The 27583-nt window shown below is 50.3% G+C and overlaps 1 protein-coding gene across 2 annotated transcripts in view; it reads left to right on the top strand.

Annotated features, from left to right (window-relative positions):
• The window catches only part of MYO1A (myosin IA), a 116813-nt gene that overhangs the window by 43951 nt on the left and 45279 nt on the right, over positions 1–27583 (top strand). For both annotated transcript variants that reach the window (XM_029594869.1, XM_029594868.1), the window contains exons 7-11: positions 6668–6731; positions 10216–10314; positions 13866–13969; positions 14888–15035; positions 19642–19760. In XM_029594869.1, the coding sequence (XP_029450729.1) occupies positions 6668–6731; positions 10216–10314; positions 13866–13969; positions 14888–15035; positions 19642–19760 (534 nt within the window). The remainder of the gene's footprint in view (positions 1–6667; positions 6732–10215; positions 10315–13865; positions 13970–14887; positions 15036–19641; positions 19761–27583) is intronic.

Here is a 27583-nt window from a genome sequence, read left to right as displayed (position 1 = left end):
GTAGGGGACTCAGGGTTTCTCTCCCTGTGGTTGTAAATTAATCTTTTCCCTTTTTGCTTCCTCCTTTTCTGGGCTTCTGCCTAGTTTTCTTGTGGATCAAGTTTTTCTCTTTAAAAAAAAAAAAAAAAAAAACCTCTTATTCAAAGGCAGGCTGTGGGGAGGCGTGGCTTACCCCCTGTGTTTGTTTCCCCTCCCGGTGCTGAATGCTAGTAGTTAGGACGGGGTAAGTGATATTATATATTTTGTTGTTCGTTTTTCTTTGCAGCTCTCCCCAACCCCGGGGCCTCGCGGCTGCCGGTGGTGACAGTCTTTCAGCGCTGGTGTCTCGGGCAGCCTCGTGGGCTGCTGGGACACACAGAAAAGTTTTTCTTCTGCCGGGTTGTGAGGCCAGGAAGGCCCCCCCGCGCCGATTTCTTCAGCGGGCAGTGCAGGCTTTCTGGCCCCCCCGCAGCGGCGGTTTTTCGCGCGGCCACCCTCCCGAGCCTCAATTTATTTATTTTTTCTCTCTCAGCCGGCGTTGCGCTCGCGGGGTGCTCCCGATGCCGCGGCCGTCGCGTTGCTCGGCCTGCGGCGAACCGGGATCCAGGATCTCCCGCGAGGGCGTCTGCGCCCGGTGCCTTCCCGGGGGGGAAGGCACCTCGCGGTCCATCGCCGATTTGGTGTTGCTCTCTTCGATGCCCGGGAGGCGCGGGCCGGCCCCTCCCCCATTCCTGGCTGGAACGGCGGCCATTTTGCAGGCACAGCGCCCTGAGGAGGATCCAGAGGCGCTGGAGGAGGGGGATTGCGATGCGGTTTCTCCGCAGTTCTTATTGCCGGAGCAAGGCCCGCAGGGGCAGGGTCCAACGGGGGTTCCCCCCCCTGGAGCCCCCTCGGGCAGGCCGGGGTTTTCCCCAGAGTTTGTTTTGCTGATGCACACAGCCTACCTCCAGGGGTTGGAGACTCCTGCGGGGCCTCCCCCTCCCAAGATCCCACGGACGTCCCCCCCGGCACAGGCCCCCCCCGCCCCGGCGGGCGCGGGGGGCCCCTCATGTTCACCCTCCAGCTCGGGCCCGCTTTTCGGCTGCGGCTGTGGGAGCGGTGTCAGGACCAGCGGATCCGGGGTCTGATCCTCCGGATGGCGGACAAGGAGACTCCATGCCGGAGGGGTGACGACCCGCGCACGCTGCGCCTCTTCCAGAGGGACGAGTTGGATGACCTCATTCCACTTATAATTCAGGAATTGGATCTGGACCCACCGCCGGACCCGCCTGCTCCAGTGGCGCCGGCAGTCGTCATTTCTTCAAAGAAGGGGGACCCGGTCCTGGCGGCCCGGCGGCCCAGGGCTTGAGCTTTTCCCATTCACGAATCGTTCCTGCAGCTCCTCACTGGGGAATGGGATACCCCGGAGGCTGCTCTGAAGGGCAGCCGGGCCATGGAAAAGCTCTACCCCCTGCCAGAGGATTTCCTGGACCTCATTAGGGCTCCGAAGGTGGACTCCGCGGTGTCGGCGGTCACGAAGAGGACGACGATACCGGTGACAGGAGGTGCGGCCTTGCGGGATACGCAAGATCGCAAATTGGAGGTTTTCCTGAAGAGGGTCTTCGAGGTCTCCGCTCTGGGTATGCGGGCAGCAATGTGCAGTTCCCTGGCCCAGAGGGCGAGCCTTCTCTGGGTACAACAGCTGCTCACGTCGCAGGAACTGCCCGCGGAGGAGGCCGCCCAGGCGGACAGGCTAGAAGCGGCGGTGGCGTATGGGGCGGATGCCTCGTACGACCTGTTTCGGATCCTAGCAAGAGCCATGGTGTCGGTAGTGGCGGCACGGCGCCTCCTGTGGCTTCGCAACTGGGCGGCGGATACGTCCTCCAAGTCGAGTCTGGGCTCCCTTCCATTCAGAGGTAAGTTCCTCTTCGGGGAGGACCTGGATCAGATCATCAAGTCTCTGGGGGACAACGCGGTTCATCGGCTGCCGGAGGACAGATATCGGCCTTCGCGAGCATATGCCTCTTCCCGGACCAGGGCCAGGGCGCAACGGCGCTACAGGAGCTACAGGCCATCGGGCTCTAGGCCCGCCGCCTCCAGGCCACAGACCTGGTCACGTTCCTTTCGTGGACGGAGGCCCGCCCGCACCACCCCCGGAGCAGGTAACCCCCCTCCTAAGCCTTCGCAATGATGTCAGGCTCGCCCACTCCGCCAGTCCCAGAATTGGGGGACGGCTGGCGTTTTTCTACCAGGAGTGGGCGCAGATCACCTCGGACCAGTGGGTCCTAGACACCATAGAGCACGGCTACGCATTGGAATTTGTCCGTCCTCCACAGGCAAGGTTCATTTTCTCCCCCTGCGGGTCGGTGCTCAAGAGACGGGCGGTGCAGGCGACGTTGGACAGACTTCGGGAAATAGGGGCTATCGCCCCCGTGCCCTCCGGAGAGGTGGGCTCGGGCCACTATTCCATTTACTTCGTCGTGCCAAAGAAGGACGGGTCCTTCCGGCCCATCCTGGATCTCAAGGAAATCAACAAGTGCCTCCGAGTGGTCCGGTTTCGCATGGAAACACTGCGGTCCGTGATTGCGGCGGTACATCGGGGGGAGTTCCTCGCCTCTCTGGACCTCACGGAGGCCTACCTGCACATTCCCATCCGCCGGGACCATCACAGTCTCCTCCGGTTCAAGATCCTGGACCAGCACTTTCAGTTCATAGCGCTCCCGTTCGGATTGGCGACGGCACCGCGTACCTTTACCAAGATCATGGTCGTTGTGGCGGCAGCCCTTCGAAAGGAGGGCGTGCTGGTCCATCCCTACTTGGACGATTGGCTCATTCGGGCGAAGTCCTTCCACCAGGGACAGGCAGCGGTGCGCAGGGTGGTCCAGTTTCTACAGTCCCTGGGCTGGGTGGTGAACTTCTCCAAGAGCTCCCTCGTACCCTCGCAGCGCTTGGATTTTTTGGGAGCGTCCTTCGACACCCGGCTGGGCAAAGTCTTCCTGCGTCAGGACAAGGCGCAATCGTTGCGGGAGCATGTACTGCGGTTCTCTGCCTTGCAAGATCCCACCTCCTGGGACTACCTCCAGCTCCTGGGGGTGATGGGTTCCACCATCGACATGGTCCCCTGGGCGTTTGCGCATCTCAGGCCCTTGCAGTGGGCGCTCCTCTCCCGTTGGAAACCGGTTTCGCAGGACTACCAGATGATTCTCCCACTTCCACAAAAGGCCAGGGACAGCCTGGGCTGGTGGCTGGAGCCGTCGAGTCTAGCCCACGGAGTGTCTCTCGACTTGCCCAATTGGGTGATAGTAACCACCGATGCCAGTCTGCTGGGCTGGGGGGCGGTCTGCGATCGAAGCGCCACGCAGGGGACGTGGTCCGCGGTGGAGGCGAAGTGGTCCATCAACCGTCTGGAAACCAGAGCGGTCAGGCTAGCTCTGCGACATTTTCTGCCGCTCCTTCGGAACCGGGAGGTCAGAATCCTATCAGACAATGCTACCACTGTGGCCTACATCAACCGCCAAGGCGGCACGCGCAGCCCGCAAGTAGCGCTAGAGGCGGCGCTGCTGATGCAATGGGCGGAGCGTCATCTCGTTCGACTAGCGGCCTCGCACATCGCCGGAGTGGACAACGTGCAGGCGGACTTCCTCAGTCGTCAGCTGCTGGACCCCGGAGAGTGGTCTCTGTCCGAGGAAGCGATGCAACTTCTAGTCCGGCGTTGGGGTGCCCCCCACTTGGATTTGATGGCCTCCGCTCTCAACGCCAAGGCTCCTCGCTTCTTCAGTCGCCGGAGAGAGCGCGGCGCGGAGGGAGTGGATGCGCTGGCCCTTCCGTGGCCGTCTCATCTTCTTCTATACGCGTTTCCACCATGGCCCCTGGTGGGCAGAATGCTTCGCAGAATAGAAAGTCATCAGGGGACCGTAATCTTCGTCGCTCCGGAATGGCCCAGGCGGCCTTGGTTCGCGGACCTGATACAACTGGTGATCGACGGGCCAGTCAGACTGGGGCACCTCCCCCGTCTCTTACGTCAGGGCCCGGTATTTTTCGATCAGGCAGAACTCTTCTGTCTTGCGGCCTGGCTTTTGAGAGGCGCCGCCTTCGGCGCCGGGGATACCCGGAGGCGGTAGTGTCCACTCTACTGCGGGCACGTAAGACATCGACGTCGGTGGCCTATGTTCGTGTCTGGAAGGTGTTCGAGCTGTGGTGTGCTAGTCAGGACACGAGACCTACGAAGGCTTCGGTACCTCAGATCCTGCAGTTTTTACAGGCGGGGGTGGACAAAGGACTCGCCTATAATTCTCTGCGGGTGCAGGTGGCCGCCCTGGGTTCGCTGTTGCGTGATGGCGGTTCCCTGCTACAGCATCCGGACATTGCGCGTTTCCTCAAGGGGGTCAAGCATTTGCGGCCTCCAGTACGGGACCCGTGTCCCTCCTGGAGTCTCAACCTGGTGCTTCGCTCCCTGTCGGGACCACCGTTCGAGCCGCTGAGCACTGCTACGATCAAGGATCTCACCCTCAAAGCGGTATTCCTGGTGGCCATCTGTTCCGCTCGCCGCATCTCGGAGCTGCAGGCTCTGTCGTGTAGAGAGCCTTACCTGCGTTTCTCCGACTCTGGAGTGTCGCTTCGCACAGTGCCTTCCTTCCTTCCAAAGGTGGTGTCTGCATTCCATGTGAACCAGACGGTGGAATTGCCGTCTTTTTCTTCCTCCGAGCCGAAGGCTCTCCGACTATTGGATGTCAGGCGCACGCTGCGTCTCTATCTGGAGGCTACCAATGAGTTCCGGATTTCGGATCATCTCTTCGTGCTTTGGTCTGGTCCCAGGAAAGGGTCTCAGGCCTCGAAAGCGACCATTGCGAGGTGGTTGAAGGCGGGCATTGCTGCTTCATACATTGGGGCGGGGTGGTCTCCCCCGCCCGGCATTGTAGCTCATTCTACTCGTTCTCAGGCGGCTTCCTGGGCGGAGGCTCGTTCGGTCTCTACTCAGGAAATCTGCAGAGCAGCTACCTGGAAATCGTTACACACGTTCTCGAGGCACTATCGTCTGCACCTCGCCTCCTCAGTCACGGGACATTTTGGCGAACAGGTTCTCCGAGCAGGCCTCGCAGGACCCCACCCGATTTAGGGAAGCTTGGGTACATCCCATGGTCTGGACTGATCCAGGTACGTACAGGGAAAAGAAAATTATTACTTACCTGCTAATTTTCGTTCCTGTAGTACCATGGATCAGTCCAGACGCCCACCGCACTTGGGTCTTTTCCTTCCTGCTCGACTCTTCTCTACGGGACTGTAGTGTGATAGGGCTTTCCCGGCTCCTCAGTCGCACTGTTTCTCACAGCCCCCTTCACGTTGGCGTGCTGTTTACGCAGCGTCCTACCCGTTGGTAGGACGGTTCCAGTTTTTCTATTACGGTTACACGGTTTATTGTTGCCGGTTCTTATAAACTTGATCCACTAAAGGGGTTCTATTTCTACTCGGGCTTTGATATACTCGATACTGAACTCCTGCAGAGGGGGTAGTAGTATATATGGTGACGCCCCCTCGAAGCTTGTGCTGACTCCATCTGCTGGATTGGGGACATAACCCATGGTCTGGACTGATCCATGGTACTACAGGAACGAAAATTAGCAGGTAAGTAATAATTTTCTTTTCGTTTTTATTGCAGGGGGGTTCCGTTTTTTTGCTTTGGGTTTTTTTTTTTTTCTGATTTAGTGTGTGCTGTTATGTTTAGTGTACACTTAGTGGACATGCATACTTAATCCATTTAGCACGTGTTAAAACCTTTAGGGGTTGATTTTAAAAGCGTTTCTCTCACAAACATGCCCATATATGCGAGTCTGTAGGCCACATTTGAGCAATGTGGTTTTTAAAGCTGTGATTTATATGTGTATATGTGCATGCGCGAGCAAAACATAAGGGGGCAAAAAAGGAGTAGGGAATGGGCATTCTACAGCGGGGTCAACTGTTAGGTGCCTAACTCCATATTTTAAAATGGGAGGCCGCAGCGTGCAGCGGCTTGTTAGCTGCGTAACTTTACTGCTGCTCCTGATGAGGTGTAAGTCTGCAGGTCTCACGTTTTAGGCCTAACTTGACAGGCTGAGGGGTCCAGGTCAACCTGGGAGGTGCAGGATGAAGAATTCCAGTGTATCTCCGCTCGCATGCCGATGTGCTCATATATGGGCACACGCGCGCTCGTTTTAAAATTAGCCCGGTAGCATGCACTAAATTGGAAAAACAAATCAAAAAGAACAGTTTAGTTGTTTTTTTTTCTCTCGTTTCGATTTTAAAATGACATGAAACAAAATAAGAAAGATCTTCGGTGTTTTTGTGTCATTTTAAAATGCCGGCACACCTCTACTGCCAAATCGTCCGCTTTAAAGAGCGAATGGACTGAGGCGGCCTGCAACCTCTGTGGGAGACAGAGAACATAGAGGCCTGGACAGGAGGTTCTCTGTGCACTGTTCCGGGTATTGGTGGGGGAGATCTGGGTAAAAGCTGCTGCAGCAAACAGCATCACATTGGCTGGGAGGTGGGAGGCGTGCAGGCTGGCTCGCACTTCCAGAATGATGAGGCCACTGCTACTTAACATTTCTGGACGTTGTGTGAGGTAGAAGCTGGCAAGGTGCGGCAGTTCACATAAGCCCTTCGAGAGTGCTGCTGACCGTCCGGGAACCAGCATAGCACAGTGGACGTAACACGGGGTTTTTGTCTCTTGCAGGGAAAGTACATGGATATCGAGTTTGACTTTAAAGGGGAACCATTGGGAGGCGTCATCAGCAACTGTAAGTGTCACTCTTAGCAACTATATGTAGCCCCTACTTCATGGTTTCCTGGCTGAAATGCTCAGGAGGAATGCTGAGTCCCAGAGCTAAGTCCCTGCACATAGTCACAAATCCATACAGCTCCAGGGCATGGATTCACTGAATTGGAAGGGGGGGGGGGGGAACCTACAAGATCCAAAGCTACTGGGGGAACCTCTGTTTCTCTCTCTCACTCTCCAGTTGTACTCAACAGTTTGATGGATTGCTGCAGTGCATCTGGACCAATATCCACACTAGACCCTCAAGTGGGGTGTTTCAAAACTAACTTTCCTGTAGCAAACCTTCAAAAGTTGCCATCAGGCATCAGTGCATGTTCTCAGGGTTATGTCCAATCTTCATCCAGACTCTTACTCATGCTTCTCTGGGTGAGTGTCCCTCGGGGTGGCTGGCACCCTGCCACCCTCTCCTGCCAGGTTTGGAAGATAGGCTTTTAGCAAGGCAAAGGGGGTCCCCTATCCACAGTGGCACTCCCTTCCCAAGATGAAAGCAAAAATACCTGAGGTCGCACATACGCTCTCTTAGCTCCTGGGGAGAGACGCTGCTGGGAATCTCCAACCAAACTCTTTTCCCACATCCCACTCTCCTCTGGGTTGTTGAAAACAGATCTCTCGATTTGAAAGTCCAAAATGCAGCCAGCAGATGTAATCCCCTGTTCCTGGCAGGAAGGGTGGCCGAACTTCCTCCCAGCACAAAAAGGACATCAAAACCTTCTAAAAAAAAAAAAACCAAGAATACTTCTCTTGTGACCAGTCACCTCTGTCCTTCCACTTGTAAAAAAATAAAAATAGAAAAGCAGCTCTTCTGATCCTGTCCTCCTTCAGGCTCCTGAAACCAGGCACAGAGGTTCTCCACAATAAAAAAAAAACAAAACAACAACCCTTACTCAAAACTGAGACAAGCCCTGCCAAACCAGTTGGGTACTAACGAGGGATGTGTCTCTCTTCCCTCCTCCTAGGGTGTCTGTCTGTCAGGCCTAGACTGGAACTGCAGACAATTAAGACACCTCTTTCCTCAAAAGCCAGCTCAAAACTGCCATACGATTCAGAACCGATGGGAGATCCTCTCAGCATCCTTAGAGGAAGTGCTGGTTAGACATTATACGCTCTCTCCTCGTTCCCTACCCAAAGCCTGAACTCAAATGGAAACCTACTTATATAAACCACAAAGGACATCACGCACAGTGCCTAAATATCCCCTAAAGCACCTATTACCATATGTAAACTCCTGGGGACAGCACTTGTAATATTTCTGAACTAATATATACCATAAGGGATATCTTTTGCTGTGCCTATTGCCTTCTCTTTATGGTCTTATAGTTGTTAGGTTACAAAAACGACTTGGAAGAGGGGACAGGACATATCTGTCCCAGTTTTGAGGAACTGCCCTCTTCTCAACATTATAATAGAGTGATTCAAGTGTGCATCACTTTGATTGACTTCAGAAATGCAATTGATTAAATCAATAAACTAAACTAAATCATTATTATTATTATTTATTAAATTTGATATTCTGCATGTGAAAACAAAAGGAGCCAGGCAGTTTACAGTAAAATTAAACAAAAAACATATGTCACAATGCAGTTATACGTGGGAAAAGAGACACGACATGCCAGCTAGCTCAACTTTCTGGCAACCTGGATGCTACCTGGTGGTATGTGTTGTGCATTACCTCCTGGGGGAATTCTGCACAATGCAGAATACAGCAAAATCGCCTCTACCATGGAGAATTCTGAATTTCCTGTGCAGTAGCCAGCAGCATCCTGAGAAGGAGGATATCAGGGCTTGCAGGGCCTGGAAGACAGGCAGCAGTGGCAGTGTAGCCGTGCCAGTTGGAAACGGAGGAGGCAGCAGGGGCCATCACGCAGGTTGGAAAACTCAGGGGAGTGGCAGTGTTAGCTCACATGGGCCAGAAAAAGGGGGAGACTTCAATGACAATCAGGAGGTGGAAGAAGGAGGAGGCAGCAGTGTGGGTAGAGCCTGGGCCACAGCAGAAAGAGAGCAGCGCTGGGAGACTTGCAAAGAGGGTAGGGGAAGAAGAGTGAGCTGCGGATCTATCTGGGGAGGGAACAAGAGAGCTAGGTGTCTAGTCGGGTGTGGAGGAGAGAGCTGGGAGTCTTGAGGAGGGTGAAGGGGAAGAGAGCTGGGGGTAGTGAGGTGGGGTAGAGATCTGGAGGTCTTGCTGGGGTAGGAAGGAATTTGAATCAAGGCAGACAGCAGAGAAGAAAGGGTGAAAGCTGCAATGGGACAGAGAAAGAGCTGGGGATCTTTTTGGGAGGTGGGGAGAGCGCTAATCCTGAGGGAGGTAAAAAAGAAAGAGAAAAACTGAGGAGAGAGTTGAGTCTGGGGAGTGGTGGGGGGTGCAGAGAGAGAAAGCTGGGTGGCTGGGGGCTGACACTGGGGTTTGGAGAGAGCAGGAGGGAGAAGCAAGAGGGGGAGGGGTCAAGCCTGGGGGGGGGGGGGGGAAGGGGCCAGGCCTTATGATGGGGGAATTCTGCAGAAAAAATGTCAAAGTTTACATCTTTGAGTAATAACTGTTTCCTATATTGCATTTTAAATTATTACTCAAAGGCAGTGATTATATTGTGATATTTGGACAAATCAAGCGTGCAGATGTTGCACTATTTTTAATTTTTTTGCGCAGAATTTCCCTAGGATGTATCTGGCAGCTGAAGATCTGCAGACGCTGGTCTCCTCGGGGACTCTCCCAGTTCTAAAGATACCAGGCAGCCTTTGTCACAAAACCGCCGGGCGGCGATAGCCACCATCTATCTTTAGAGCTGAATGAATCAGTGCTTCCAGCTGCTATTTCTCGGGAAGGAACACGCGGGCTCTTGGTACTCAGCCTTCCAGCGACGGCAGAGTCCCCCCCTGGGCATCACTGAGATGTACCATGAGGCGCGGGATGCACAGGAGACGGGGGAGGAAGGACAAGGGAAATTCCTGTGTCATGGAGCAGCTGCTTCCCGCCCGTTAGTGCAAACCCACTGGCCCATTAATGATTCTTTTCCGGTTTAAAATGAACAATAACAATAAAAAGAGTAGCCATTGTGCTTAAGAAAGATTATTTTATAAAAAAAAAAGAAGAATCCAGGAGAGTAGAGAACGAGATGAGAAAAGGAAAGAGAGAGGGGGAAGGGGAGGGAGGGAAAACTGTAAAATATATGGTCATTGTTCTACCTCCTTTAATCAGATGTTGAAACGTGTTCAAGGTTGTATATGTCTTGTTAATGATTTTGGCCTCAATAAAATTTTAAATGAAAAAAAAAAAAGGAAAGGAAAGAGAAAGATGGATCGATGTCCAGTGCCCAGCCTTAGCATGCTCTGCTCTTGTGTCCTGTGAGTTTGGTATCGTCTGGACAAGGGTAGATTCTTTGTCCCTGCTGCTCACGATCCTGACTCCTTTTCGCCTTGGTAACTCCGTCGCTTTTCCTGTTCATTTTTTTCAGATTTGCTGGAGAAGTCCCGGGTGGTAAAGCACGTCCAAGGGGAGAGGAACTTCCACATTTTCTACCAGCTGCTGGCCGGAGGAAGCGCAGAGCTGTTGAGTATGGATGGCCTCTCTGATTTTTTTGCTTCAGTGATCGGGGTGGGAGGAGGCCTGGGAGCAAGGAAGATGGTCAGCAGGCTCCTAGGTGTTCTTATAGAAGGAGGAAGGTCTCATGACAGGGTGGCCACTAATGTACCCCCAGCCTACAGGGCATCTTCATGGTGAAAGCAATATCAAACATTACCATGTTTAAAAGGCCAATTTTCTCTGCCTCCTTGGTAGCTAGATTGGCAGTACCGAGGACAAGCCAGCAACATCCCAGTCCCTGTGGCTGCTCATCCTAGCCCTCCTCTGCTTTTTTTTATTACAAAGGAAATGCACATCATGGGGAAAAAAAACAGCTGAAGAGACTCATTCACCATGCCCTGGTGCTACTAGCCCACTGCTATGTCCGTAGTCCTGTGGCCTAAGAAGTTGAGAGGAATCTGAAGGACAGGGGGCAGAGACGGAGAAGAAACCTGGAAGGAATAGAAGAGAGGGAGAGAAAGAGAAGATGAGAGTGAGGGGGAAGGCGCAAGGGGTAATGGTGCACTATCCTGTCTGCAGGCCCCTTTTTAAAATCCTATATCTGTTTGAGTGTATCATATATGAAATAAGCAAAACAATGGTATTAGGGATGTTTAGCCCCCAATTTTTTGTTTCAGTTTGTTTTTTCATATTTTTTTTTCAGTTCATTTAATTATTTTTCAGTTCAGTTTATTTGCTAAACAGAAAAAAAAAAACATTAAATGTGAAACCCCACCCCCAAAACTAAAAAAAAAAGAACCAATTAAAAAAAGACAAATACAGGCCTCCTACAGCTCTGGAAACCCCCTGCCACCCAGCAAAATAAATTCAGGGTTCAGGCCTGCCCTGGTATCTCCAAACCCTCACTTCCAGGCCAAAAAAAAGAATCCAACCTGGCCAGAGCCTGCTTGGTTCTGAATTGGGACCTGCCTAGGTCCCTCCCATCCCGGCCCTGAATTACCCTTTTCCCAGATGCTGAGTGAAAAAGGGGAGAAGCGATGCCCACTCACACCCAGCCGGCACCATTATCATGTATGGCCATACAAACGTACGAATCCTAAAAAATGGTAATTGAAGGCTGGGTTAGGAGATCCCTAGCCCCAGCGCATTGAAATGGTGTGGGAAATGGCCCAGTCAGGCCCCAAGCAGGCTCTGGCTGGGTTGGATTAGTTCTTTGGGCCAGAAGTGGGGGTCAGAGAGTCCCAGTGAGGCCCAGCGGGAAGGCTCAAGCCCTGGGTTTATGTTTTGCTGAGATACAGGCCTATACAGTACAGAGCACTCTGGCAGAGCGCACTGTTAACCCGCAATTGGACGTGCGTTTTGGACACGCTAGCTTTACCCCTTATTCAGTAAGGGGTAAATGCGCGTCCAAAACGCGCGACCAACCCCCCCGAACCTAATAGCTCCCGCAACATGCAAATGCACGTTGATGGCCCTATTAGGTATTCCCACGCGATACAATAAGTAAAATGTGCAGCCAAGCTGCACATTTTACTTTAAGAAATTAGCGCCTACCTAAAGGTAGGCGCTAATTTCTGCCGGCGCCGGGGAAGTGAACAGAAAAGCAGTAAAAACTGCTTTTCTATGCACCCTCCGACTTAATATCATGGCGATATTAAGTTGGAGGTCCTGAAAGTTAAAAAAAAGTAAAAAAAAAAAAAAATTTAAAATGGGCCCACGGCTCGCGGGTTGAAAACCGGATGCTCAATTTTGCCGGCGTCTGGTTTCCGAACCCGTGGCTGTCAGCGGGCTGGAGAACCGACACCGGCAAAATTGAGCGTTGGCTGTCAAACCCACTGACAGCCGCTGCTCCTGTCCAAAAAGAGGCGCTAGGGACCGCCGGCCCTAATTTTAATAAATTAAAATACTGTATCGCGTGATTTTACTGTATCTGCCCGTAAGAGAGGGTTTCCAGCATTGCGGGAGGCTCCCCCTTTTTTTTTAATGCCATTAATACCCAAAATATTTGGAGTATTTTTGTAGGAGATCATCTTCAGTTCGTTCCATTCGGAATGAACTGAAAATAGCCTTATTTGTTGCATTTGTTTCAAACGAATGTGCATCTCTAAGCGGTATCAAAAAGGACATTACCTCAGCAAACGATCAAAGTATCTAATTAAATCAGGCGACACTCATAATCCACAGGTGCCCAATCACATAGCATCCAACACCAAAAGGTTTAATCCTAGGACCCTCGAAAATATTGTTTTTATAATTTGTATCGATGCAGACAGTATTCAGTCCTTTGCTGTGTCCAAGCAAACTTCATGGTTTTCAGTCTTTCAAAACGTGAGAAAAAGGCTTCCTAACACAGTATAAATGAAGAAGGTAAACAGCACCAGAGGACACAGGGCGTCCAACAGTCCATATCCAGGAAACGCCGGATGAAAAATGTCCAATCCAACGTCCAGCGGATCGCATTTCAACAAAGATCGTCTGCTCCAGGAGGGAAAAAAGCTGCTTTACAAACTTCTTATTGAAGAGCTCACCCGTACAGATCCATCACCAGTTTTTATGTCATTAGGCACTCCCTCCCCTGATTTCTTAACTGCCAATTATTCAGACTCTGAATAAATCAAAGCCTACACTTAAAGCACCGAAGCCTGGCGCTCCTGCTGTCTACACATCCTCTTTTCTTTGCTCTTCTTCTGGCTGGCGCACATGTGGATTACGAGCGTCACCTAATGTAATTAGATGCTTTTCTTCTTATATATATATACGTTATAGTGTAATACATTTAGCACAGCTGCTCTCCTGTAAGTGGAATATAAAACTGTTTACATTAAATAAACAAACAAACAAACATACTTGGACTGGTCCTTTTTGCTATCACTGTGCTTTGCTTGGTACACACTGGTGGTCCCAGTCTTGCCTTCTTATGAGGAGGGGGGGGGGGGATTTTCAGACCGTCTAGTTTGGGACAAAGGGCGTGGGTACAATTTGCCTGCAGGCTTTGCAGCAAGACACGGTACCCACTTTTGGCCTGAGACCTTTGCTACCCATGAACATTTTGCCCCTGCTTTTTTGTGCGGGTGCTTTATCCAGGGACAAAACCTGTGTTAGTTTCTTTCCTCGACCTAAACACGCCTCCCAGGAATGCCGTTGCTAAACGTGGCTAGACGTCCACATGTCGTGGAACAACCCACGTGCTTTCCGCCACGGTGAGGGAGGGCAATATTCAGACAGCCCGCTTTATGCTGGCAAAATGTTCTGAAACTCTTCCTCTTTGTGATTTGTTAGATATGAAGTGTAGTCAGATTTCTTTTTCTCTGTATGGCCAGATTGAAAAACGGGGACAATCGCGCATTCTGCCTTTCCTTAAGCAGGACATAGGACTGTTTCATTAAAAAAAAACAAAAAAAAACCTGTCCCATACAAAGCAGGACCCCAGGCAACCCTGTCTCATGAACGTGTTCCCGAGGTCACAACTGATCCCTGCTCATCAGTACTGGCAAAATATTTTACTTTTTTTTTTACCTTCTGAAATCAATGGCGACAAATCCACTGCCTTTTTTTTTTCCCCCTCTTTTCCCTGTCTCGTAGAAAGTCTGAAGCTGGTCCAAGACTGCAGCAAATACAGCTACCTCAACAAGGACCCCCAGAGCCTGGATGGCATGGAAGATGCTGACAAGTTTCAAATCGTGAAGGTACAGTTTGCCATCCCCGTGCGTCTTGTATTGGTGGACAGTGGGAGGTGGATATTCAGTGGGCCTGTGAGCGGGTAAGGTACCTGGGGAAACTTCACCCATGTATTCAGCGGAGCGGAGCGGAGCCGGATAACTGTTTCGCTGATTGTGTCTGATTATCCGGGTAACCGTAGCACAGTAGTTTTTCCAACCAGACTAACCTGGCTATCTTTAACCTGGTAGCACTGAATATCAGCACTCACCAGCTGTTAAGCTGCCTCTTTTTACCTGGCTAAATTGTTTCCAGGTAATGAGTTATGTGGATAAAATTTAGCAGGGGAGCCAGAGGAAATTATTGAAATCCCAGGGTTTTGTCTGAGTAACTCAAAAAGTTTACCCGGACAAATCCTTTGAATATTGACCTCTGAAGGAGTCGTCATAGTGACCAGATTCCACACTACATATCTAAAATTGTATGAATTAGCTCCTTTCCATCTCTCTCTCTTTCTCTCTGTGTTTTTGACTCTTTCCCCATACATATACAGAAACACGATCCATAATGAGAAATATTGCCACCCCCCCCCCCCACACACACACAGAAGGCAATAGCCATCAGCGTGAGCTCTGTTGCCCATAGACACTGTGAGCAGTATTGCCTCTGATTTATGACACTGAAGAATATGCAGGGCAAAGAGGTTTTGATGACCTCACTTCGACTGTTGCCTCCTGGTCAGACTATTGACTTGTTTTGAGCGTGGTAGCTCATTTTGTGTTGGGTCTTGTCAAATTGTCTGAAGAAGTGTGGTTCTTGTAAAATATAAATATGATAAATATTATAAATATATCTCTGGATGTCACTGGTTGGGAAGCAGCAGAATTTGGACCTCACCCTGCCTCACCGCCTAGTAAATGCTGTTTTCTTGCTTCTCTGCTCTTCAGAATGCCATGGAGATCATTGGTTTCTCGGATGCGGAGATGACCTCCATCCTGCAGATCATAGCCGTTGTCCTCAAGCTGGGGAACATCCAGTTGGGCAACCAGGTTCAGGCTAATGGAATGGACGCCTCCTACATCATTGAGATCAAAGGTCAGTGGGTCACCTTCTTGGAAGTGGGGCTGGAGCATGGAGAAAGAATTGAGGGGGGGGGGCTAGGGGTGGAAAGCTATATTTATCCAATTTTATAGCAAGTGTTTTTTTCATCTAAATATATTCAAGAAACTCTCTTCCAGTAGTGTATGTACAGAATAGAATCAGGCATCTGTCCGCTCAAAACTATTTCTTCTTTCATTATGAATGAGACCACAGAAGGATCCAGCTATGTGATCCTCCTTCTCCCTCAGTGCAGATGTTGCACAGTGGCAGGTAGTACTGAAGAGTAGGGATGTGAATCGTTTTCCATATCGTCTTAACGATAGAAATCGTGTGGCAGGGCAAGAAAATCGTCTTAGGCACGATTTTTTAGTTAAAAAATCGTTAAAAATCGTTGTTTCCGATTAGTGCGCACTAACTCGAGTTAGTGCGCACTAACGGGAGTTAGTGCGCACTAACTGGGAGTTAGTGCGCACTAACTGAAAATGATACAATTTGACACTTTTCAGGTCAGTTAAGGTCAGTTTAGGAATGAATATGTATTCCTATTGGCTGCCCTCTTATTTATTCATGTTACCAAGTTTCCTAATGACAGTATATGGGGGATGGGAAATGGAAACAGTTGGTAGCTTGACAAAACAAGTAATGTGATCAGTCAATGTGACTAGAACTTGTGCCCTAACCCTGATACCAGGGGTATTGTGATCTTCCTGCACACAGTGCCCTATCCCTATTAATACCAGGAGTGTTGTGATCTTCCTGCACACAGTGCCCTATCCCTAATACCAGGGGTGTTGTAATCTTCCTGCACACAGTGCCCTATTCCTGATACTGGGGGTGTTGTGATCTTCCTGCACACAGTGCCCTATTCCTGATACCGGGGGTGTTGTGATCTTCTTGCACACATCCCGATATCAGGGATAGGGCACTGCGTGCAGGAAGATCACAACACTCCTGGTATTAATAGGGATAGGGCACTGCATGCAGGAAGATCACAACACTCCTGGTATTAATAGGGATAGGGCACTGCATGCAGGAAGATCACAACACCCCTGGTATCAGGGATAGGGCACTGTGTGCAGGAAGATCACAATACCCCGGAGGAGTGAGGGTCAGGCAGCTCCCCCCTGTCTGTGAAGCCAGCCTCTCACTAGTAATGCAGGGAGGGAGCTGTCTCAGACTTCACCATCCTCCCCCCCCCCCCCCTTACCCACACACCATTCACTAGCTGGGACATGGGGGAAGTCAGGAGTGAGGGTCAGGCAGCTCCCCCCTGTCTGTGAAGCCAGCCTCTCACTAGTAATGCAGGGAGGGAGCTGTCTCAGACTTCACCATCCACCCCCCCCCCCCTCACCCACACACCATTCACTAGCTGGGACATGGGGGAAGTCAGGAGTGAGGGACAGGCAGCTCCCCCCTGTCTGTGAAGCCAGCCTCTCACTAGTAATGCAGGGAGGGAGCTGTCTCAGACTTCACCATCCTCCCCCCCCCCCCTCACCCACACACCATTCACTAGCTGGGACATGGGGGAAGTCAGGAGTGAGGGTCAGGCAGCTCCCCCCTGTCTGTGAAGCCAGCCTCTCACTAGTAATGCAGGGAGGGAGCTGTCTCAGACTTCACCATCCTCCCCCCCCCCCTCACCCACACACCATTCACTAGCTGGGACATGGGGGAAGTCAGGAGTGAGGGTCAGGCAGCTCCCCCCTGTCTGCGAAGCCAGCCTCTCACTAGTAATGCAGGGAGGGAGCTGTCTCAGACTTCACCATCCTCCCCCCCCCCCTCACCCACACACCATTCACTAGCTGGGACATGGGGGAAGTCAGGAGTGAGGGTCAGGCAGCTCCCCCCTGTCTGTGAAGCCAGCCTCTCACTAGTAATGCAGGGAGGGAGCTGTCTCAGACTTCACCATCCACCCCCCCCCCCCCCTCACCCACACACCATTCACTAGCTGGGACATGGGGGAAGTCAGGAGTGAGGGACAGGCAGCTCCCCCCTGTCTGTGAAGCCAGCCTCTCACTAGTAATGCAGGGAGGGAGCTGTCTCAGACTTCACCATCCTCCCCCCCCCCCCCCTCACCCACACACCATTCACTAGCTGGGACATGGGGGAAGTCAGGAGTGAGGGTCAGGCAGCTCCCCCCTGTCTGCGAAGCCAGCCTCTCACTAGTAATGCAGGGAGGGAGCTGTCTCAGACTTCACCATCCTCCCCCCCCCCTCACCCACACACCATTCACTAGCTGGGACATGGGGGAAGTCAGGAGTGAGGGTCAGGCAGCTCCCCCCTGTCTGTGAAGCCAGCCTCTCACTAGTAATGCAGGGAGGGAGCTGTCTCAGACTTCACCATCCTCCCCCCCCCTCACCCACACACCATTCACTAGCTGGGACATGGGGGAAGTCAGGAGTGAGGGTCAGGCAGCTCCCCCCTGTCTGTGAAGCCAGCCTCTCACTAGTAATGCAGGGAGGGAGCTGTCTCAGACTTCACCATCCTCCCCCCCCCCTCACCCACACATCATTCACTAGCTGGGACATGGGGGAAGTCAGGAGTGAGGGTCAGGCAGCTCCCCCCTGTCTGTGAAGCCAGCCTCTCACTAGTAATGCAGGGAGGGAGCTGTCTCAGACTTCACCATCCTCCCCCCCCCCCTCACCCACACACCATTCACTAGCTGGGACATGGGGGAAGTCAGGAGTGAGGGTCAGGCAGCTCCCCCCTGTCTGTGAAGCCAGCCTCTCACTAGTAATGCAGGGAGGGAGCTGTCTCAGACTTCACCATCCTCCCCCCCCCCCTCACCCACACACCATTCACTAGCTGGGACATGGGGGAAGTCAGGAGTGAGGGTCAGGCAGCTCCCCCCTGTCTGCGAAGCCAGCCTCTCACTAGTAATGCAGGGAGGGAGCTGTCTCAGACTTCACCATCCTCCCCCCCCCCCCTCACCCACACACCATTCACTAGCTGGGACATGGGGGAAGTCAGGAGTGAGGGTCAGGCAGCTCCCCCCTGTCTGTGAAGCCAGCCTCTCACTAGTAATGCAGGGAGGGAGCTGTCTCAGACTGGTATCAGGGTTAGGGCACTGTGTGCAGGAAGATCACAACACTCCTGGTATTAATAGGGATAGGGCACTGTAAGAGATGACTGTAGTAGATTGAATAAAGATCTGATGTTTCTGCTCTCCTCACACCAAACAAAAACAACACACAAGCAGAGAAGCCCTTCTTACAAAGCTGAGCTAGTGAGTTAAGTAGGAGGAAAAGTAAACATACTGGTGCCAGTGTGGCTACTTAAAAAATACACTTACCAACAATCAATTACATATATTTGAACTGTGTACAGTTCCAGCCAGGACCACCTTTCTAAAATGCACAGTGATTGGCAAATTCAACATGCACTAGCATTTCAGGTGCCTGCTAACAAAAATAATAAACAAACAAGTTCTAGTCACGTGAGTGCTGATCATTACATTACTTTTTTTGTCAAGCTTCCAACTGTTTCCATTTCACATCCCCCCAACCATATTGGTAACATCAATAGATAAGAGCACAGCCAGCCAATAGGAATACATACATACATATTCATTCCTAAGTGACCTTTACTGACCTGGGAAGTGTGAACACTTTGTTTCATTTTCTGTTGGTGTTCGTTAGTTTCCAGTTCCATTTCCCATCCCCCCAACCATCACCTCAGTGGTAACCTTGGTAATATCAATAGATAAGAGGGCAGCCAGCCAATAGGAACACATATTCATTCCTAACTGACCTTCAGTGACCTGGAAAGTGTTTATTTGTATCATTTTCAGTTAGTGCGCACTAAATCGAGTTAGTGCGCACTAACGGGGAGTTAGTGCGCACTAACTCGAGTTAGTGCGCACTAACACGATTTAACGATTTTTAACGATAAATCGTTAGAATTTCTATTGTATCGTGTTCTATAATGATTTAAGACGATATAAACATTATCGGACGATAATTTTAATCGTTGAAAAACGATTCACATCCCTACTGAAGAGCTCTCAGCTCATGGGAGTTGTGGTCCCTGCAGGGCGACTGCTACTTATCATTCTGCAGTGCTGTTAGATGCACACAGCACTGTATGGATATACATAAGAATCAGACCCTGCTATATAGAGCTTCCAAGTTAGTCAACACAAACATACAGAACAAAAGTCACTTTGGGAGTTTAATTTATTAAGAAAACGGTTAAAATCAACAAGGCTATGGTCAGGAAAAAGAGGGATTAAAATGTAAAAGCAGCCTCATACAGGTAGGTTTTTAGGCTGAATTTGAATAAGGCCAGAGAGGGAACATGCTGTGAAACTGTATAGGAGAGAGCAGGATTCCCCTTTGCCAGGCCATAGGAGGATGCTGAGCTGTAAGCATCATTCGGCGTGGGGCTTGTGTAATGGGAATTTCGGAATTAGAGACAGGAGAAACAGAGAGGAGGCCCACTGTGTGCATGCTGTCCACTGCCTGACTCTTGTAACCAGTACAGCACAGCTTATGTCGGAGAGGAATTTTGTGCATTCATGAAAATGCTTTGGGAAGTGGTGTTCTGCATCTTGGTCATCGTTGTAGGTTAATGTGAGTCTCTGAACCTAGTTTCTTTCCCTCAGTCCTGCAGGAGATCTGCCAGCTGATTGACCTAGATGTTGGCATCCTGGAGAACGCCCTCTGCTTCCGGACTGTGGAAGCCAAGAAGGAGAAAGTGGTGACAGGCCTGAATGTTTCCCAGGTACCCCTTCTCTGTGGATGTGCCAAGAGACAGACTCCAACACAGCATACAGAACTGCTCTTTTTTATTTGGGGAGGATGAGGAAATAGATAATCTTGAAACTGAGAAATCAAGACATATACCACTCTGTGCACCAGGAGTTCCCAAACCTGTTCTGGTGACTCCTCGGTCAGGTTTTCAGGATATACACAGTTAATATTCATGAGATACACAGTGGAGATCCAGCTTATGCAAATTAAGTCATAAATATTCATTGTGGGTGTCCTGGAAATCCAGCTGGCTGAAGGGTCACCAGGACAGGTTTAAGAACCACTGCTCTCCTCCCTTCATTCCAGTGGTTTTATTATTGCTTTATTATTGCTGGGCAAGCACAGGGAGATGATGGAACAATTCCGAAGAGCCCGCATTGTTTGCAATGTTTGAGGGCACGTTTAACACAGGAAAATTGGTTCTTACCTGCTAATTTTCATTCCTGTAGTACCATGGATCAGTCCAGACACTTGGGTTCATCTCCCCCTATGAGCAGATGGAAACAGAGAAAAAAACCCTCGCTGACACCGTATCAAAGCAACCGTGCCAGCTGCAGTTCGTCAGTATATATCTATATCAAAGCAGATAATAGCAAAAAATATGGAACCATTAAACAACAATTAACAAGAACATGGAATGCAACAGAGAACAATATTACAGCTGAGCGGACAACTCTCCCCTTAATATAACCCCTTTATAATTGGGCGGGTTCTGGACTGATCTGTGGTACAAAAATTAGCAGGTAAGAACCAATTTTCCTTTCTCTGTACAAACCTGGATCAGTCCAGACACCTGGGATGTACCAAAGCCCTTACCCAGGGTGGGACCTGGAGAGTCTCACTCACAAAACACTCTCGCCAAAGGAAGGGTTTGCCAGAGCCCCGACATCTAAGCGATAGTGCCTTGCAAAAGTATGTAGCGACTTCCAAGTCACTGCTCTGCAAATTTCCTGTGGGCACAAGTTAAGATTCCACCCACGAGGCTGCTTGCATACGTGTGGAGTGAGCACGTAAGTCTTCCAGAACTGGACGACCCCGTGTAATATACACGGAAGAAATAGCCTCCTTCAACCATCATGCAATAGAGGCTTTAGAAGCCTTGGAGCATCTATTAGGAGCATTCCACAGCACGAAGAGTTGAATGGATCACCTAAAGTCATTGGTAAACCCGAGGTAACGCAATACAGCTCCCTGAACATCTAGATGTTTGAGCTCCCCCACATTAGGATTCAACACCGGTAAGTTAGGAAAAGCCAGAAGTTCCACTGACTGATTGACATGGAACGCTGAAACCAACTTTAGTAAAAAGGAAGGTACCATCCGTAAAGAAACTCCGGATTCTGAAATCTGAAGGAAAGGATCTCGACAAGATAACGCCTCTAACTCAGAAATTCTTCTAGCCGAACAAATGGCGACGAGAAAAATTACCTTAAGTGTCAAATCCTTTAACATAGCCCTTCGGAGCGGCTCAAAGGTAGGTTCACACAGAGCTTTAAGAACTAGATTAAGGCTCCAGGTTGGACAAGATTTCCGAACTGGAGGACGAAGGTTCATCATACCTCTAAGAAAACGAACCACGTCCAGATGAGATGAAATAGAGGAACCTTCAATTTTGCCATGGAGAGAGCCCAGTGCTGCTACCTGCACTTTAAGAGAACTAAGAGATAAGCCCTTGGTGAAGCCATCCTGTAAGAAAGATATTTCAGGAATTAAGGCCCTAAGAGGGTGACTTCCCCTGACGGAACACCAGGACTCAAAAATCTTCCATACCTGAACATAAGAGAGATTAGTAGACTTCCTTCTAGACTGTAACAATGTGGTGACTACCAAGTCCAGGTAACCTTTCCTTTTCAAATGCCTCCTCTCAAAAGCCAGGCCGCTAGACAAAAGCGAGCAGCCTGGTCGAAAAATATAGGACCCTGTCGAAGAAGCCGCGTCAGGTGGCCGAAGCGAAGCGGGCCTTCTACCGCCAGGCTGACCATATCCGCAAACCACGGATGCTGAGGCCAATCTGGAGCCACCAGAATCACCTTTTTCTATGCGATGTAGAACCTTGCCCACCAGCGGCCACGGAGGAAAATCATATAGTAGAACTCCCTGAGGCCATGGTAGAACCAAAGCGTCGACCCCTTTGGCCCCATACTGTCTTTGGCGACTGAAGAATCAGAAGGCCTTGGCCTTCCGAGAGGTCGCCATAAGGTCGACATGAGGTAGACCCTCAATGATCTTGAATTAACTGTATGGCTGTCTCTGAGAGTTACCACTTGCCTGGATCCAAGTATGTGCGACTCAAGAAATCCACCTGAACATTCTCTGTTCCTGTGATGTGGAATGCCGCTAATCTCTCTAGATATCATTCTGCCCAGAGCACCAACCTCTGCGCCTTTAGAGCCACTGCCTTGCTTTTGGTTCCGCCCTGCCGATTTATATACGCTACTGTTGTCACGTTGTCCGACAGAACTCAAACCGGACGATTCCATAATAACGGCAGAAATTCCTTCAAGGCCAAGTGAACCATCCTGGTCTCTAGACGGTTGATAGACAACGCAGACTGTCTCATGAACCAGGATCCCTGAACCAAATGGGACTGACAAATTGCTCCCCATCCAGAGAGACTGGCATCGGTAGAAACCACCATCTAATCAGGAACTCCCCGACTGAGATTAGAAGTCTGAAGCCACCATGACAGACTGTTTCTCGGCAAAACCTTGAGAGGTAAGCGGATATGATATTCTTCTGATACTGGCTTCCAGCGAGACAACAATGTCGTCTGTAGTGGACATATGGGAAAACACCCAGGGAACCAAGTCCAGCAAGGAGGCCATCGAGTTGAGTACCTGAAAGTAGTCCCAGACCTTGGGTACCTGCAACCACAAAAACTGGCGGATCTGGGCTTGAAGTTTCAAGATTTGATCTTGCGAGAGAAAGACTCTGCCTATAAGAGTATCAAACCGATCTCCTAAATACTCCAAAGTTTGTGTTGGTGATAGCTGACTTTTGTCATGATTCACTATCCAAGCTAGGGACTGTAGGACTTCGAGAACCCGATGAATCGACTTGCGGCATAAATACTCTGACTTGGCTCTGATCAACCAATTGTCCAAATATGGGTGAACTAGAATACCCTCCTTTAGAAGGAAAGCTGCCACAACCACCATCTCCTTGGTGAAAGTCTGTGGAGCCGTGGCGAGACCAAACGGAAGAGCCTGAAACTGAAAATGTTGACCCAGAATCATGAAGCAGAGCAAACGCTGAGAGTCCTGATGGATGGGAATATGTAGATAAGCCTCCATGAGATCCAAGGAAGCCAGGAATTCTCCTTTGCGTACAGCCGCTATGACCGACCTGAGGGTTTCCATCCTGAAGCGTGGCACCTTTAGTTTTGCATTGACCTTTTTTAATTGAGTATCAGCTGAAACGAGCCCTCCTTTTTGGGGACCAGAAAATAAATGGTGTATCTCCCCTGACTGAGCTCTGCTCTGGGAACTGGTACTACCGCACTTAACTGACATAATCGGTCTAGAGTCAGTTGTACCTCCGCTCGCTTGACTGGATAGCTGCGTGGGGAAATTAGAAAAAAAGTTCCAGTATGGGATGAGCAAATTCTAAAACGTAACCGTATCTTATCACATTGAGAACCCACTGGTCCTGAGTGATCATGGCCCACTCGTCGTAAAAGTGCCATAAGTGATCGCCTATAATAGGAACGACAGAGTGGACCAGCCTGGCATCCTGCTGAGGAGCCACCAGAGGATCCCCTAAAGGACCTTCTGGCTCCACGAAAGGATTGTCCCCATGCTTACCCCTGTGAAAAATATTGTCTCTGTGGTCCTGGCATACCACGGGTAGGCTGTGATCTTCTGTCGGACCGAAAACGAGACCTTGATTGAAAAAAATCTCTTACTCTTAGGTTTATCCTCGGGTAACCTGAGGACTTTGTCGTCTCCAAGATCAACTGCTCCAGATCGCCAAACAACTTACCTTTGAAAGGCAAGGATGCCAATTGTGTCTTAGAGGAAACATCTGCCGCCCAATTGTGAAGCCAAAGCAACCTTCAGGCAGCCACAGCTGATGCCATTACTCTGGAGGAAGTATGCACCAAATCATAGAGGGCATCTGCATCGTAAGCCACAGCTGCTTCCACACGCTCAGCCATATCCACATCCACACCTGATTGAGACAAATTACCTTGAAGCTGCTGTACCCACCGGAGACAAGCATGCTGCAAGAAACTTGAACAAAGCGCTGCAAGCAAACCCAGGTACACCACCTCAAAAATCCTTGTACGTCTTTTAAAGCAGCCGAACCAATAACCGGAATCATGGTGCATAGTCACAGCAGACACCGCTGCATCTACTTTCGGGAGGGAAAAAAATTCTAAATCCTGTTCTGGTAGAGGGTAAAGTTTCCCCATGGCTCTGCCAACCTTTAAACCAGAATCAAGAGTCCCCCATTCCTCTTCTACTAACTTCCTAACCGACTTGTGGTAAGGGAAAGAAGTTGGAGGATCTCGGATGGTACCTAGTACCTGGTCCTCGCCCTCCAAATCCTGGTTCTCCTGAGGCATTTTAACCCCAAGAACCTGGTAAGCCAAGGGAAGCAAAACCTCCAGCTCTTCCCTTTTAAAAAGACGGACCACCTTAGGATCCTCTGCCTCATGAATAAAAGAGAGCGAGTCATCCCCTTGACCCGCATCCTTAGCCAGAATAACCTGAGTCACCAGGGGAGCTTAGCCAGACCCCGAACCAGTACCACCAGGAGCTATGATAGCATCCTCCGGATCAACAGCCCCAGCTGCATCACCCTGTGGGCGAAAAATCAAGCCCTGTGCTGAGGGAACCCTATTACCGGGCATAGGAGACCTCCTGGGACCCCCCCCCCCCCCCCCCGAAGGACCCTCAGTGGGCTAAACTGGTGGAATCTGTGGCTGTGTAGTCCCCAAAGCTGCTTTCTGTCTGGCCATATAGGCATCATGAAGTAACAAAACAAAGTCTGTGGAGAAAAGCCTCCCTGCACCAAAAACAGCATGGTCTGGTTGAAAAACAGGCAAACTAGAGTTTTCCTCCCCTTCTAGCACTCCCTGCCCATTCCCCAACCCAGAATGGGCCGGAGACAGAGATGGAGGACCCTCCCCCACACCCCCTGGCAATGTGGGAACTGCCGCAGCAAAATCCAAAATGGCCACCCTTCCCGCACCAGCCGGGTGAGGTAAAAAAAGAAGTTGCAGCCGGTCCAAAAGACAATGATACGCGATGCTGTTTAGCGGGAGAAGGAGCCACAGACAACCCTCCCCACTGTCGGCACAGTTAGCGCATAACCCCGACCTATTAAGCTGAGAAGTATCAGAGCTGCATGAACGGCATGCCCTGCCGCGAGCCATAAGGTAGAGATAAAATTAAAATCCTTTCCCTGAAGGTACTCACCATGACAGAAGAAAAGGTCCCCCAAACAAACAGCCAGAGCCCCTCAAAAAGCTCCTACCTAAGGGGAGGAAGTCGCTCGCCTGTAGAGCAGTGCTCTGGTGCAAACACAGTTTTGTTTTGTTTATTTTTTAATTAGCCAAAAAATTCTTGTAAAAAAGTAGTAAAGAGCCTGCAGCTGCCTCAGTGGCCTCGTGAAGGGAGGGATCTGGACAACCAGATTTACATTTCACGAGCGCCCAGACCAAGAACACACAAAGGTACCAACCCCAGCTCGGCTGCCTCAACCGGACAGGGAAGAACCCTAAGGATTCTAAAAAAATAAAAGAAACCCCCAGAAGGAAGGCTCAAAAGAAAAAAATTAGCTGAAAAAAATTAGTCAACTGCAGAACTGCAGGATTAACAGCCTCTGCCATCTGCTGGAGACAGAGAAATACTGACGAACTGCAGGTGGTACAGTTGCTTAGATACGGTGTCAGTGAGGTTTTTTTCTCTGTCTCCATCTGCTGATAGGGGGAAATGAACCCAGGTGTCTGGACTGATCCGGGTATGTACAGGGAACTGTACTTTGCAGTCGGTTTACAAAGGGAAACCACGCATGTGAAAGTCCATGCATACTTGTAGCTGGACAGAGGTGGGAATTTTTCCAGAGAGGACAATTTACCTAGGCACACGGCTTTGAAAACTGCCCTCCTCGTAACTTTTCTGACCTCACTCAGAGAATCAGCAGGAGGGCCAGAGACATGGTAGACTGGGTCAGGTGTGGGAAGAGTCTGTCACCAGCCATACCAGAAATAGTTCAAGAGGTTTAGTGTGGCTGTGAGACTGCAAACAAAGCTCAGCTTCTTAAGCAACACGATTAAACAGGAACAAAAGATAGTACAGCTTCTCGTCAGCATAACTAAATCTACCCAAGTCATCAGGCAGAGCATCTTCCTTCAGTTACCTGACAGCCCTTGGCCTCCTTGACTGCAGGTTAGGGCTTTCAGGCTTCCCGGATCATGGGTGTCTGTGTACCTGGGCAGTCCGGACTCTAGCGGCCTGCCGGTTTCAATCCAGACTTCTCTTGTTACAGCAGGAAAGATGTGAAACCCTGGCCTGGATTATACCCAGTTACTCTGTAACACTGGGTAGTTCTGCATGCTGCTCTGTAACACCACTATTAGAACTGAAGAACGTAAAATGAACAGGCACCTGTGCACTGAAAACTGCACAAACATTTTAGTGGGCACATGCTAGAACGCCAATTAACAGGCAATGCGCTAATATATTTTTTTTGTGTGCCCACAAAAATAGTTTCTTTATCAAGCCCACTAATCCTTCCCAGTGTGAAAGGGCCAGCTAGCACGGGGAATTTCCTTCCCTCCAACATGACAAACAAGGGGCCTTGAATTACACTCCTACACCACAGATCATGGAGGTTAACTGGCAGCCCTGACTCCCTCTCCACCACACAAAATATCAAGAATCACCAAATGACTCTCTCTCCCCGCACCTCAATTCCCTTTCCACACCCACCATCAAGAGGCTTGCTGACCCTAACTGCTCCCACCTCGAATCCTCCTCCTCCACACTCACAATCAAAAGGGCTGCTTTACCCCATCCTCCTACTGGCAGATCTCCCCCCTTCCTACCCCTTCCAAAGAGCACAGCTCCCTCCCACCCTACTTCTGAGACTTTCAGAATAATGCCAGCTGGCTTCTTGCGTTGCTTTGGCCTGCTTGTTGTTTTACGGGAAGTATGGGGCATGATCAAGGCAGAGGCCTCTTGATCTTAAGGTTGTGGGGCGGTAGTGGGCATAATTGCGAGGTCAGGGAGGGGAAGCCTATGTGCGGAAGGGAAGCACCGAGGCCATGGCCTCACCACAGTGTTAAATGTTAGTGTGCCTGCCCTTCAGGAACACTAATATTTAACACCAGGTCAGAGGAGGGTGCTACATTTTAGGCCTTAGTGAGCGTGTGCTGAATAGTGGCTGGAGGAGAACATACTACACTATTTAGCAAACGTCTGCTATGTCATCATTTCCATCTAACATACCTTCATCTCCATGTGGGTACATGCTAATTTTAGTATGAATTGGCTAATGGGCTTCAGACCGGGTTAGTGTAAATGCTAGGGCCTAACTGCTTAGTGACGCTATTCCACACATGCACTAAATGACCTTAAGTGTGCACGCTAAGCTTTAATTCACAGGTCCCAAAGTGACTCGGCATACGTCACGTACAAAGTCAGGGGAAGAGCCAGGGATTAAGAGGGAGGTACAGTGAAATACACACAGAGTGAAAACAGAACAAAGATTTCATCTCCACCACACAGCCCCCCTGGCATCCCTGACCGCTGGACAATGTCACTCCCTTCCCCCAAAATGTATTAA

Source organism: Rhinatrema bivittatum, chromosome 3 (genome assembly GCF_901001135.1).
Source record: "Rhinatrema bivittatum chromosome 3, aRhiBiv1.1, whole genome shotgun sequence".
In the NCBI taxonomy this organism is placed as follows: Eukaryota; Metazoa; Chordata; class Amphibia; order Gymnophiona; family Rhinatrematidae; genus Rhinatrema; species Rhinatrema bivittatum.
Note: the sequence above shows the minus strand (reverse complement) of the source record. Positions and strands in the feature narration are given on the sequence as shown.